The 13387-nt window shown below is 34.9% G+C and overlaps 3 protein-coding genes across 3 annotated transcripts; 2 read left to right on the plus strand and 1 right to left on the minus strand.

Moving 5' to 3' along the window:
- The first annotated feature begins 4243 nt into the window (after positions 1–4243).
- LOC118051091 (uncharacterized) lies at positions 4244–6466 on the plus strand. The gene is made up of 4 exons (XM_035061631.2): positions 4244–4565; positions 4883–5187; positions 5276–5486; positions 5752–6466. The coding sequence occupies exons 1-4, from the start codon at positions 4320–4322 to the stop codon at positions 6250–6252; spliced, it is 1263 nt and encodes a 420-aa protein (XP_034917522.1). The 5' UTR covers positions 4244–4319; the 3' UTR covers positions 6253–6466.
- Positions 6467–6694: 228 nt separating this feature from the next.
- On the minus strand, positions 6695–9142 carry LOC118051092 (V-type proton ATPase subunit c''2). Its single transcript, XM_035061632.2, has 4 exons — positions 8931–9142; positions 8770–8847; positions 7557–7727; positions 6695–7300 (listed from the first exon to the last, which is right to left on the minus strand). The coding sequence occupies exons 1-4, from the start codon at positions 9032–9034 to the stop codon at positions 7135–7137; spliced, it is 519 nt and encodes a 172-aa protein (XP_034917523.1). The 5' UTR covers positions 9035–9142; the 3' UTR covers positions 6695–7134.
- Positions 9143–11611: 2469 nt separating this feature from the next.
- On the plus strand, positions 11612–13110 carry LOC118051283 (protein ECERIFERUM 26). Its single transcript, XM_035061912.1, has 2 exons — positions 11612–12028; positions 12187–13110. Exons 1-2 carry the CDS (start codon positions 11612–11614, stop codon positions 13108–13110), a joined length of 1341 nt encoding a protein of 446 aa, XP_034917803.1.
- Positions 13111–13387: the final 277 nt, after the last annotated feature.

Consider the following 13387-nt stretch of genomic DNA (forward strand, 5'->3'; position numbering starts at 1 on the left):
TCATGTCATCGCTAGGAAGGCCTTAAGCCTCTCATTCTAAAAAAAAAATACAATAACACTTTAGTGAGGGGCTCTCACATCATATGAGAATGCTAAAGAGGCCATATACCTCTCTTACTCTAATACAACCACTCTCTAGTGGGGGGTCTTTAAACCACTATACCATCACCAAGGAAGCCATAATAAGCCTATCACTCTTCAGTGAGATCTTTCTCTAGTGAAGAGCTCTTAAGACCCATACTATTACTAGAAAGGCCACGGGCCTCCCATTATAATGTGATATCTCTTTAGTTGAGGCTTCCAAGCCCCTATGCTGTTGACAAGGAGGCCATGAGCCTCTTTTTACGACCATTAAAAGACTTAAAATATATTTCCCTCATCTTTTTAAAATATTTTCTAAGTATAAGCTCACACTCTTTGGATTTCCTTCCGCTTTTTAGAAAATTTCATAAGTATAGGTGTTGACATGGGCCTGTCCTATTCACCCTTTGAAAATTTTCTAAGTATAGGCGTCAATAGGGATTCGTTCCCCTCAGCCTCTTAGAATATTTTAAAGTATAGGCTCACCCTCCCTGAATTCCCCCCACCCTTTAGAAAAATTTTTAAATATGGGCGTTGACATAGGTATGTCCCCTCCATCCTTTGAAAAGTTTCTAAGTACAAGTGTAAATAGGGATTTGTTTCCTTATGCTCTTAGAATATCTTCTAAGTATAGGCTCACTCTTTTGGGGTTCTCCTCTGTCCCTTAGAGAATTTTCTAAGTATGAGTGTTGACATGGGTTTGTCCCCTCTACCATTTGAAAATTTTCTAAGTATGGGTGTTAATAAGGATTCATTCTCTTTAGCCTCTTAGAATATTTTGTAAGTATATGCTCACTATTCTTGGGCTCCTTTCTTTCCTTTAGAAAATTTTCTAAGTATAGGTGTTGGTATGGGTTTATCCCTTCCGCCCTTAGAAAATTTTCAAAGTATAGGCATTCAATAAGGATTTGTTCCCCTTCCTCTTTATAATATTTTCTAAGTATAGGGTCATTCTCTAAGTATGAGCTTCTTTTTCATGTGTTTCCTTTAGTCTATTAGAAGAATTTTCTTAGTATGGGTTCCTCCATGGTTCCCTTATATATGTTTAGAAATCCATTTTTAACCATAATATATGCCCTTATACATGAACTCTTTTCATACGAAGAAAATTCAAAAAACCTATCATACCATATATTTTTACAAAGTCTTTGCATATAAATATAACAAATACTTGAGGGATATTAATAAACTTAAACTTAATGAGTCTAAAAATATTGAAGGCCCAAAACCTATGGTCTCAAGCAACATGTCTTTGCAAAACCACCCATGAGCTCAACCTAGGGAAAAAGCTCAACCCTTATGGGCTTAACCTTGAAGAAGAGCCCAATGTCATTGGTTGAGCTTAGAGGATGAGCCTGACCCTCACGAGTTTAGCTTAGGGGGAAAAGCTCAACTATATTTTAGATCATGCTCTTCTTACAACCCTAGGTGTAAAAAACAATCTCCTAATAAGCCTACCATACTTTCATCACATTAATAATTCTATAAGAGATATTTATCCCTTATTAATGTATATGTGAAGGATATTTTCTCTCATTAATACTTGTATAAAAAATATTTATCCTTCATTAAAACTACCAGAGCAAGATTATACTTTAGCCCCTTATTTTCATAAAAGAACAAAACTTATAAACCATAAATACCCTATGAATCCTTCAAACTCTAGGTTCATAATCTTTCTCTAAAATAACATTATTTTCTCTTTCTAAAAAAATATTTACTTAAGTATATGAAAGTTCTTAAATCTACCAAAATGAATATTTTGCAAGTATCAACCACTAGCCACTTTTCCCTACTAGGCACCAAGAACTAGCTATCAGCCACCTTGATCAAGGGGAATAGATGGGATTGATAAAATCAAGAGATTAATTGATTATCCAACATATAAGCATTGCGTTTAAACTATTTGGACTTTTTGGGACATCATCACAAACTAAACGTAATCTAAGTGATTTTATATGTTAACATAGTTAATAATTATTGGAATTTTATTCATAATTGAGAAAACCACATGATTTAATTATTTTTTTAGCAATGAATTTTATTAAATCTTAAATCTAATTATTTCATTCCTATCTCATCTTTATTTTTATAGGTTTTACAAGGGTAAAAAATATTCTGATTTTTCTCACTTATGCATTGGATTCAAAAGAGTAGAAGATATACCTAAAAGCTTGTGTATGAAACATATGCAAAAAATTACAAAACAATAGAAAACACAACACATTTTATAAAACTCTCTTGTTGATCTAAGTACTGAAGCTCACAACATATTTTATAAACTAACTGACAAAAATCATAATGGGATTTAGTATGTTAATGAGGTCATCAACCTAAGCATGATTGAAGGTGATTTCCTACTTCTCCCATTTCTAAGATTCTCATTTTCTACTTTATCATGCTACACCATTCATTTAAATATGGAAATGTTTTTAAAGGAACAACATATCGACTTATTACTTTAAATGTATGTACAGAGAAATTTAGTTACCATGAAAATAAACAGTGATATGATAAATAAAATGCACCAAGATGCAGAGAAAGTTTGTGGTCCTGATTTGGTGAGAGTTGTAAAGATACAAAATAACTTAGCTCTTGTTGATCGTAAGCCTTTTGATTTGAAAACAACAAGTCTAGAAGAAGATCAGGAAAAGATTCAACAAAAAAATATGACATTCTTTATCAATGCTCCTTTGTCTATTGATTGATTTTGTATGCTTCATTTGATCAAAAAGACTTACCAAAATCTCTTTAACAAATAATGGTTGATGATGTTCCAAAATCCAAGATTCTTAAGAGTAAGATTTTTTGGCGGTTGGATAATAGGTTTAATTAAGTGTTTTTACTATTTGATCTATTTTCCATAGATAAGGAAGATGATAGCTTGATGTAAGAAGCTTGATACCAAAATAGTTCCCTTTTAGTGAATTTGGGGACTTTCTAATGCTTAAGTCAATATCTTTATATAGAGATAATGCAATAAACATGAAAAAGAGCATTAAATCTCAATAATAAGATTGTTTGTTCTTGTTTAGGTATATAATCAATGCACTGTAAGAGAAAATGGTGTTATATGTATATGTTAAAATGAAAAAAATTATAAACCCTTTACTTAGGTGGTTCAAGATGTATTTATATCTCTTGAATCTTGTTATTTTACTTGAATGAGAGGGTTGAAAAATTATTTCACCCTGACAATATTAATGAATGATAAATATCATTTACACAAATATTAATAATGAACACATATTATTTTTACGTGTATTAATGAGATAGAAATGTGATAAGCCATATAAAATTTTTATACAGTTAGGGGTGCGGGTATAGTATAGACATGTTGTGTACATCATTAAAATTATATGCAATAAGTAAAAAATACAAAATTCCCCAAGAATAAGACGCATATAATCCATTGGCTTTTTGGATCTAGGCTAATATGCTTGAGTTAGTCAAACAATGTTTAAGAGGGCTCAAGTTGTATGTCTAGGTCTAAAGATGTTAGTACAAAGGCCTAGTGTACATGACATAAGCTTGAAAGTCACCGAGCCACACGTCTAGCGCTTGGCCCAAGTTCTTCGATAAAATGGGCTTGAAGCCAATAAAAATAAATAAATAAAATTTAAAAATCCTTGTGCTTTTTATTCTGCTTTCACTCTTCCTTAATTCCTCAAGTAGATTCAAATCAAGTTTTTCGTTGGAATTATTTATGCAGATTCATTTGTTGTTGGAGAACAAACTACAAAATGAAAATGGTGCTAGCTTTTGGGATTAGCAGAATGTGATAACAAGTTGTTTGAAAACCATAAAGAGTACTACTAGCTGACATCTAGAAATTCTCATGCATTATTAAGAAAAATACTTCATCATTCAAGGGTGAAGTCTGTAAATTTACTGAATAATAAATCGAACTACTTAAGCCCTAATTCATCATTTTTTTTTTTAGGTTTAGTACTGTATTTGGGGGCACTCAATCATGTGATCAAGAAAAAAAAGAGTTCAATGAAGATTAGAATAACAAAATATATGCAAAATAGCAAGACAAAACAAAGTGTCTACATGACACAAGCATGCAAGTCCATAGTAAAACAACAACTAATGACTCATTAGCAAGCTGACAAAGACAGCCATTTGATTTTTTGCCAGAAAAATTGTCATTTAGCCAGGAACTTTATCATCCACACAGCCCATATACATTCCAACAACCGAACTGCTGAAAGGAAGTCGAAGCAGAGGAAAAAATGGGAGAGAAGAAGAAAGCCAAGGCAGTAATAGTAGGAGGGAGCATAGCAGGGGTGTCATGTGCACATGCTCTCATCTCAGCTGGATGGGATGTTGTGGTGCTCGAGAAATCAAGCCAACCTCCTAAAGGGAGCCCTACCGGTGCCGGCCTCGCACTTGACAGGCAATCTTTTAACATTATTGAGTCCTGGCTACCCCAGCCTCAGCTTCTCCAACAGACCACCTTGCCTCTAACAATTGATCAGGTTTGCACAAATTCTTCGTCCCTTTTTTGCCTTTCCTTAATCCATCTTTTTCACAGATTTTCCTCATGTTGAAATTGATTAAAAATTATTTGGCCTTGTGCCAATCGATTGAGATTCGAATTTCACCTGAATTAGAGGAATTAGTCCTGGGAAGGAGGGTCACCCTAGCTTACGACCTTATGTAAGAAACTGGGATCAGATTCCTTTGTTTAGAACAAGGGGGGTCAAATCATGAGAGGGAAGCACCTCATCAGTTGTGCAGCAATACTGAATGGCACCAGTAACTTTTCCTTCTCGGGCCTTTTGATATCTTACAGAATCAAACAGCAGATGGAGAAAAGGATGTCAGTAGGATATTAACAAGAGATGAAGATTTCAATTTCAGAGCTGCACACTGGGCAGATCTTCATGGTCTTCTGTACAGTGCACTACCAGCAGAAGTATTTTTGTGGGGACATTCGTACCTTTCTTTCAGGACTTCCGAAGACAAAACCTCTGTTACAGTTGAGGCTAAAGCTCTTCAAACTGAAGAGATTATTGAGATAAATGGGGACTTGCTTGTTGCTGCAGATGGATGCCTCTCTTCAATCCGAAAGACTTTCGTACCTGACCTGAAATTGAGGTTTGTTCACTAAGTCCCTTCGTATTTCAGACAATGTGCTGCTGATATGATTTATACTAGTTGATGGTAAGCATTGCTTGTTCTGCAGGTATTCAGGTTACTGTGCTTGGAGAGGAGTTCTTGATTTTTCAGGAAATGAGAATTCAGAAACTATAATGAGCATCCAAAGAGTGTACCCCGATCTTGGAAAATGCTTATACTTTGATCTGAACACTGGAAGCCACACTGTGCTTTATGAACTTCATAGCAAAAGGCTCAACTGGATTTGGTATGTTCATCAACTTGAGCCTGAACAGAAGGTGATCGTCGATTCTCACTCCATTAGTAAAATTTCCATTTCCCGGGCTTCATAGATTTAGTTTTTAACTGCGTATAGTCCATATTTCAAACTGTGAAAAGGTTCTAGTTTGAAGATGGATTAGGCACAGTTAAGCCACAGTTTCTAACAAGGAATGGTAAGAAGCATTAACGATGGGATGATGTATTGAAACTCTTATAATGTTCTGCAGCAGTTAAAGCTGCTGGAGGCTACAGCTCTGAAATTATTACTTGAAAATTTTTCAGGGAAACTCAGTGACCATGAAAGTAAGCAGTGATATGATAGAGAATATGTATCAAGAAGCAGAGAAAGCTTGGGGACCTGAATTGGTGAGAGTGATGAGAGAAACAAAGGAGCCTTTCTTAAATATCATATATGATTGTGATCCTCTTGAGCGAATCTTTCTGGACAACGTGGTGTTAATCGGAGATGCTGCTCACCCTACAACTCCTCATGGCGTCAGAAGCACAAACATGTCGATATTGGATGCAGCGGTTCTAGGAAAATGTATTGAGAAGTGGGGAGCAGAAAACATACCTTCAGCTCTTGAGGAATATCAACGCATTCGACTACCAGTCACTTCTAAACAAGTCCTCCACTCACGCAGAATGGGTCGAATCAAGCAAGGCTTAGCTCTTCCTGATCGCAAGCCTTTTGATCCGAAGACAGCAAGTGCAGAGGAATGTGAAGAGCTTCAGCACAAATGCATGCCTTTCTTTGCTAGTGCTCCTTTGTCAGTTGATTGATGTTATGCTCCTTGTCGCACGTTGTTATGACACTCCTCAAGAGCAGAAAACTCTTGATGTTCTTCTGCTCTTCTTTGTTTCTTAAATCCAGTTCTTTTGCTGGATTTTTCCCGTATAGATTCATATATCAAAGGAATAAAAACGAGAAGGCCTGTGTTTCCAGAGAATATAGATTGTATGAACATTCTGAAAGCATTTAGCTTTCAGTTCACAAGACAGCTTTCTCTCATGCAACTTGCAAATCATTTCACGATGCAGAGGGAAATTCTTAAACTTCTTGCCAGAACTTTGTTGGGATACAAATCATAGCTTTTTAATCCTCAGCAGTGACAAATGTTTTTAGTATCTTGAACATGGCTGAAATGAATCTCAATGTCATTATTAGCAAAAAAAAATTGGTTAAAGATAGTACAAACAGAGAGCGCGCCTTCTTATCCAGAAATTGAAATGAAAATTCACTCAAGGCCTTAATTGACAAGAACATATTAGTTTGCGCTTACAGAGAAGAGAAAATAGTTATGCCTTCCATTATTTGTATGCTGCTCAACTGGAAAAATCACTTCCTTTACAGCTCAACAAGGCAAATTCCACGACCCGGAACAACTCATATCAAGCAGAAGATTATTGAAATGACATTGTCTGCCAATCACCACAGAATGATTAAACACCCATCCTTCCACGGGCAATGATGCTTTGAGCCTTCCACCAGAGTTTATTTTCAAATGGGCAAAACTTGGACTATGAGAGACAGCATTACATTTCCACTCAAGTTTATACAAGCCTACTACAATTGAATGAATAAAATTCGAAGTTCATTTAGGTTACACAACATGTATTGATCGTAACTGATTTCTGCATTCTAATAAGAAAAACAAATTAAACTTATTTTGCAGGCCAGGTTGCTTGGGCTGACATAATAATTCCAACAATCACTCCAAACAACCCGAGTGCACTACCAAAGATCTCAATCACCAGAATCTTCACAAAAAGTGAAGAGTTTTGAGCATCAGACAAAGCACAGCTGCTTCCAATTATACCCACGCACAATCTGGTATCCAAACCAAAAAAAAAGGGCATGTATCATTAAGAAAATGATAGATTAGTGAACCATAAAAACATGAATCCTCCTCACATAATTAAAACGGTCAAAAGTTACAATTGATTAAGAGCATGCCATCTGTGTCTATTCATGAAACTTTCGTGTTAAATACATCTTGATGCTTAACATCACTCTATCATACAAGTATATGCATATAAGGGATATTTCAGTAGAAGATACAAGGAACACAGGTGAAGATACTGACCCGCAGACAAGGTTTGCAAAGCCCACGATAATCCCAGAGGCAAAAATTGCATATCCAGCTCTAAGAGACTCAGGGGCATAAATCTGTGAAGCTGGAACACTCTCTAACTTTGTTTGTAGAATAATTGCTACAATAACACCATATATTGCAACAGCCTCACAAAAAATCACACTGAGAAACACAAGTGATTGAGAAAGTCATTATTTGAAGTCATCACTTAAATTTTATAAATTCAATTATCATCACATATCTTTACAAGCAGAATAAAAGCAGGTTTTGCAATCAGATCATTCTTAACAGTTGCATGAAACTCAAAAACCTCCTAAAACTCAAATTAATACGACCAAAGTTCTGTTCCATTCATGAAATGGGACAACATTGCATGTAGAGAGACTTTGATAGGGCCTTGAAGACTGAGGAAATGAATTGAACTAATAACAATCAAAATCTAGCTAAAATAGCAATTCTTTCATCTCAGTGTTAAACCTGACACTCTAACTTAAGCCTTCTAACTCAACGTATCACAATCATCAGTTAAAATTCTCAAAAACTCTTAAACATATGAACATGCTCTAGCTACCTAGCATAAACTCAAAAGAGGCTAAATACAAATTGTGCAAGACTACCAATAAAAATACACCTCAAACCATATTTGCATAAGATAGTAACATGATCGTTCTCAAAATTACCTTCTAGAGTCTTTTTTCCATTCCAAAACCATTTTAAGAACCCCCTCTCTAAATAGTTCAGGTTACAAGGACTTGAAAAAACCAATTCACTAGTGAGATTCTGCAACCCAACACCAAAGAAATCAGCCGCCAACACCCCCCAACAGAGTTCCATACGTTTTAAAGCAATATACATTGCACAAATCCCTACCACGTCCTCCTTCCAAAAACAAAAGAAAAAATTTCACCGCCAACATTCTTCCTTCAAATCTTATTACTAAAAAAATGCAGCTAATACTCATCAATTTCGATTCAATTCTTATAACAAATGCAATCAGCATTAAAGGGAAAACATCAATTTGTAACACAAATAGATCCTATAATCAATCAATCAATCATGAATTTACAAAAAGAAAAACCCACAAAAAACAGATTAAAAAAAAGCCCTTGAAAATCAAACTTTCACCATTTCACACACAAATCAAATTGGAATTAAAAAGGAAAAAGAAAAAAAGAAAATTAGGGTTTATGTAATTTATAATTACCTGATGAGATTCTTAGAGGTAATGCGAGGAGCCTTGATTGCAGCACCAATTAAACTACTTCCAGTTATATAAATCCCCCTATCAAATAACATAATAATAATAATAATAATTAAAAAAAAAGGTGTTGAGCACACATCAAAATGACCAAGTCACTGTGGTACCAGGCAGCGCCGAGGACGGAAACACCGATGGCGACGGCGATTCCGACGGCGGAAAAAGTGTAAGGAGAGATCTTAACGAGTGCTTGCGACCATGAGCTTGTCATTTTTCTGATCTTATTTTTTTCCTCCGATCTGATTGGTTTCTATTTGCGATGAGAGAGGGGGACGGGAAGGAGAGGGAAGGAGATGGGTATAGCACGTGCTGTTCGCGAGTGTGTGAATATTTGAAGTTGGATAAACTATATCTTCGTCCCTACATTTTTAATTTTTACAATATTGTAGTCGTTGTGATTGCAAGAACTTCCAAGATGGTCCCTGATCTTAAATAGCCAAGGAAAGATAATACTCTAACTAGTCCATTCTTTTCTGAAAAAAACTGTTTTATGATTTTTATTCTTTTTTTTTTTTATTATAACACTAGCTTTGGTGTCCGTGCTTCATGAGTCGGGTCATGGACTTGATTGAGTTAAACAACTTAATTTTATTTTAATTAAATGATAAAAAATAAGCATTGATAACATGTGAATCAAATAAAAAAAAAATGATCACAATAACTTGAGAAAAAAAATATTACCCATTAAATACAACAAGATGAAATACAGTAAAAAAGACTTAAAAATCAGTTTTAATCAACCTGAATTAACATGATGAACCTGTAACCTGATAATCAAGGCCAAACAAACCCAAGATATCTCTCCAAACTCATAGCCCATATTATAAAATTAGAATAACTTGATAGAAAAAAAAAATAAAGATAATTAAAAAAAATATTAACCCATGTTAACTTTTCAAAATTGTGATCCAAGTTATTAAACCCAAATTACTCTATTTAGAAAAAACATGAAACTCAATTTTCAATCAATCAAAATTTAAAGGATGAAATTGAAGAAAAGAATCTCAATTATACAAAAGGATTCAAAACAAAATAAAATAGCAATTAAAATAATAAAGATCAAAATTGAAACACAAAATAAATTTTATATTTGATTGAAGGGTGAAATAGAAAATAATGAGGACCAGATTGGTAAAAATAATATACCATAAATTTAGATTTAACAATGAAATTAAAAAAAAAAAAAAACTTTTATAGAAAAGCCAAGAAAAAAATTGAAAATCAAAACAATGAAGAAAAAATTAAAAAAAAATGATATCATAAATTTAGATTGAAAGATGAAATTGAAACCAATAAAAATTTTTTAAAAGGTTAAAAAAAATTAGAAATTAAAAAAATAAAGGTTGAAGTTTAAATACCAACATTAAAAATGACCCAACTGTAATTTTCAGGGAAAGATAGGAAAAAAAAAACACACACACTAGCAACAAACTACCACATCACCACTTACACGTGTCATATCAATTGAAAAAGGATATTACGACACTTTCAACGACATAGTAGAAGGGCATTATTAATTATCGGGAGGCGCCGCACATATTGTCTAAAGTGCATGGGCATTTCCCACGTGCCGAGGAGTGCCCTACGCACACTTATATTTTTTTGTTATTTTTTATATTTAACCAAATATCAAGTTGCTCCTAAGCTAAGATGGTAATAAAAAAAAAAACCATTGTCAACATATTAAAAAGCTCCTTAACATTATTTTTAATTTTTTTTGTATACTTATTTGCTCCCAATTAATTCAGTGGTGATTAATTCACCTTGTGAAAAGACCTTACTACCCCTAATAACTGGTTTTAAGATCTTTTGTGTGAAGAAAAAATTATCATTACACTATTTTAGTTAACAATATAAATAAATCTAACTAAACAGTGATTTTCAAAAAAAGGTTTAGCTTTTGTTAACTCTTAAGTTGAGTTTGGTATGGATAAAGATTTTATTTTTTATTTCAAATAATGTATCTATTTTGAGGGCTAATTAGAGTTTTAATGCTCATATTGTAGTTTTAGATTAGATTATTAGCTTATATATATTTTTATTAACGTAAACAAAATTTTTTGACGATAATGTGACTTGGTCAGTTTGACGAATTTCTAAATATTGTTAATACTTTTCTAGGAGAAAATTTTTTTTAATTGTTTTAGGGTTGATAATGTGACTTGGTCAGTTTGACGAATTTAAAAACAACTCAAACAATTGACAAAAACATAGCTTGATTAAAACGGATTCAAGATGATATATATTTTTTTAATATTAAGATAATAACAAATTAAATCAATTAAATTAATTCAAAAAAAAAATTATGGAACGAAGCAAAAATGGTTGATCTAAGTACACCTGTTTATTCAATAATCTAGACCCTTTTTGGGTCTGTCACTTGATCAAATCTGAAACTATGATTAATACTAGTAAGCTTCTAATAATAAATAAATAAATAAATTGTTAATCAAATGTTTGGGGTGACCATGTATATTGGATGTGAGTCTTGTTAGATGCGATCTCTAAAAAGGATCATGTATATTGCCGATGGTGAAAGATTATTAATTAATTAATTAATTCGAGTAATCAAGAATACATATCCCACTACGTAATCTAATCAAATAGTTTTCATGAATGGCTCATGAAAAAACCATTTCCACAAATGCACGAAGGTTGTTTTTTCAGGTAGCCATAAAACAAGGAACCCCCCAAAGCTCCATTAATTCCACCATCTCTGCCCTATAAACTGCACTCTCAAAATCTACCAAAAGCCACTCCAAGTCTCTAGCATCCTTCCTAGCTAGAAATGGCTGATATCACCTACATTTGCAAACGCACTGTTGTTAGCACAAAACCAGTGCAACCAGGAAAACACTGCTCGCTTTCAGTTTTAGATCGCCTTATGGAACAAAACCACCTAAGATCTGTGTACTATTTTCGAACCCCGGGAGGGAGGGAGCCTGGAGAATTAACCAAGAAGCTAAGAGAGTCTCTGTCGGAAATGCTTTCATGTTTTCCTATAGTGACAGGCAGGCTGTTGAAGGACCCGGAGGGTCATTGGATGATCAAGTGCAATGATGCTGGTGTAAGAATGGTGGAGGGTAGAATAAAAGGAAGTGTTGAAGACTGGTTAAAGAGTGTAGATAGAGAGAAGGAGCTTAAGCTTGTTCACTGGGAAGAAATGTACCATAAACCCTATTTTTGGTCTACCTTCTATGTCCAGGTGAAAGAGAATGTCTCTTGATCAATGGCTAATTAAACATACGTTCCATTTTATGACATTTTTATTCTTGTTAGAATTTCATGTGTGTGATTGGGATTTATCATTGCTAAAACCCTGTTAAGAAATTAGGGTTCTGCTCATTTTTTATTGCCTTTCAGATAACTGAATTTGGAGAAGGTGGACTAGCAATTGGCTTGAGCTGCTTTCACCTGCTAGCTGATCCCACTTGTGCCGCCGTGTTCGTTAAGGCCTGGGCCGACGTGACACTCACCGGGAAAATGCTCAACCCTCCTCTTTTCCATCAGCTGCCGCCTCGAAGACCCGGCGGGAAGAATCCCAACCACGAGCCTCACATGGAGTTGATCAATTGCTATAAACCTATTGCTGATAAAACAAATTTGGTATCTGACACAAAGCACGCGACTATTGCTCTTGCATTTTCGGACCCTATGGTCCGAGCTTGCGTGGCAAATGGTCAAGCCATGAACGCACTCGATCAGTCGTCTAGCCCGTCACCGTTCGAGGCACTGGCCGGGTTATTTTGGGTTTGTATAAGCAAATTGAAAGGAGCAGGAGACGGTCTGATAGACATGTCTATATGTTCAGACATGAGAAATGTGTTGCAGCTGGATAATGGATTCTTCGGAAACTGCATGGTATATAACAAAGTTAACTCAAGATCCTTAAAAGAACACAAGTTATCGGATGTTGCTAAGGCAATCGGAGAAGTCATGGCAAAAATGGACACTGATGGGATCACTGACTTGATCGAATGGCTTGAACATAATGGCTACCAATCTCCTCCTCCGATGAATGGCTGTGAACTCATGTGTGCTAGCTTGGAAGCCGTGGACCCCAATTTAGCTGTGTTTGAAGAAGGATTTGTCCCGATCCGTATGTCCTCCTATGTGGAACCAGTTGTGGGGGCAGGACATGTTTTAGTCCTTCCATCGCCGCCATGCGAGGGTCCGTTGAGCAGGACAGTCATGGTTACACTCCCAGAAGATGAGGCGGCTAGACTATGTGAAGATGATCTCATTCTGCATTTCTCTCCAACTATTTTAATGGGGGTGAATAATTAACAGCTTATCACAAGTTATTATCAGAACTCCCAGAAAAGCTCTTCAAAGGTTGTTGGATGCTGAACTTTATGCATAATCATTGCATATGGATATTGCTGATATCAGTTTGGATATTGTCAATGATCATAATTAAGTTTCTCGAGTTGTTCATTTCAGGTTTCAAATTTAGCAAGATTAATTGGAAATATCAATTACCATTCTAATCAAATTTCTCTATTTTATACATTTCCGTTTCCAAGTGGTCAACGACCTGTGGTTGGAAGGGATGAAATGCACC

This window comes from Populus alba, chromosome 18 (assembly GCF_005239225.2).
Source record: "Populus alba chromosome 18, ASM523922v2, whole genome shotgun sequence".
NCBI lineage: Eukaryota > Viridiplantae > Streptophyta > Magnoliopsida > Malpighiales > Salicaceae > Populus > Populus alba.

Bases quoted from the DNA above. Each gene is read 5' to 3' on its own strand.
- LOC118051283 (XM_035061912.1), top strand. From the start codon at position 11,612: ATGGCTGATATCACCTACATTTGCAAACGCACTGTTGTTAGCACAAAA. The intron at 12,029-12,186 runs GTGAAAGAGAAT...ATTGCCTTTCAG, and splicing joins GGTCTACCTTCTATGTCCAG to ATAACTGAATTTGGAGAAGG.
- LOC118051092 (XM_035061632.2), bottom strand. From the start codon at position 9,034: ATGACAAGCTCATGGTCGCAAGCACTCGTTAAGATCTCTCCTTACACT. The intron at 8,848-8,930 runs GTACCACAGTGA...GTTATTTGATAG, and splicing joins TCCGTCCTCGGCGCTGCCTG to GGGGATTTATATAACTGGAA. The intron at 7,301-7,556 runs GTCAGTATCTTC...TTTGGATACCAG, and splicing joins TTTGCAAACCTTGTCTGCGG to ATTGTGCGTGGGTATAATTG.
- LOC118051091 (XM_035061631.2), top strand. From the start codon at position 4,320: ATGGGAGAGAAGAAGAAAGCCAAGGCAGTAATAGTAGGAGGGAGCATA. The intron at 4,566-4,882 runs GTTTGCACAAAT...GATATCTTACAG, and splicing joins TGCCTCTAACAATTGATCAG to AATCAAACAGCAGATGGAGA. The intron at 5,188-5,275 runs GTTTGTTCACTA...CTTGTTCTGCAG, and splicing joins GTACCTGACCTGAAATTGAG to GTATTCAGGTTACTGTGCTT.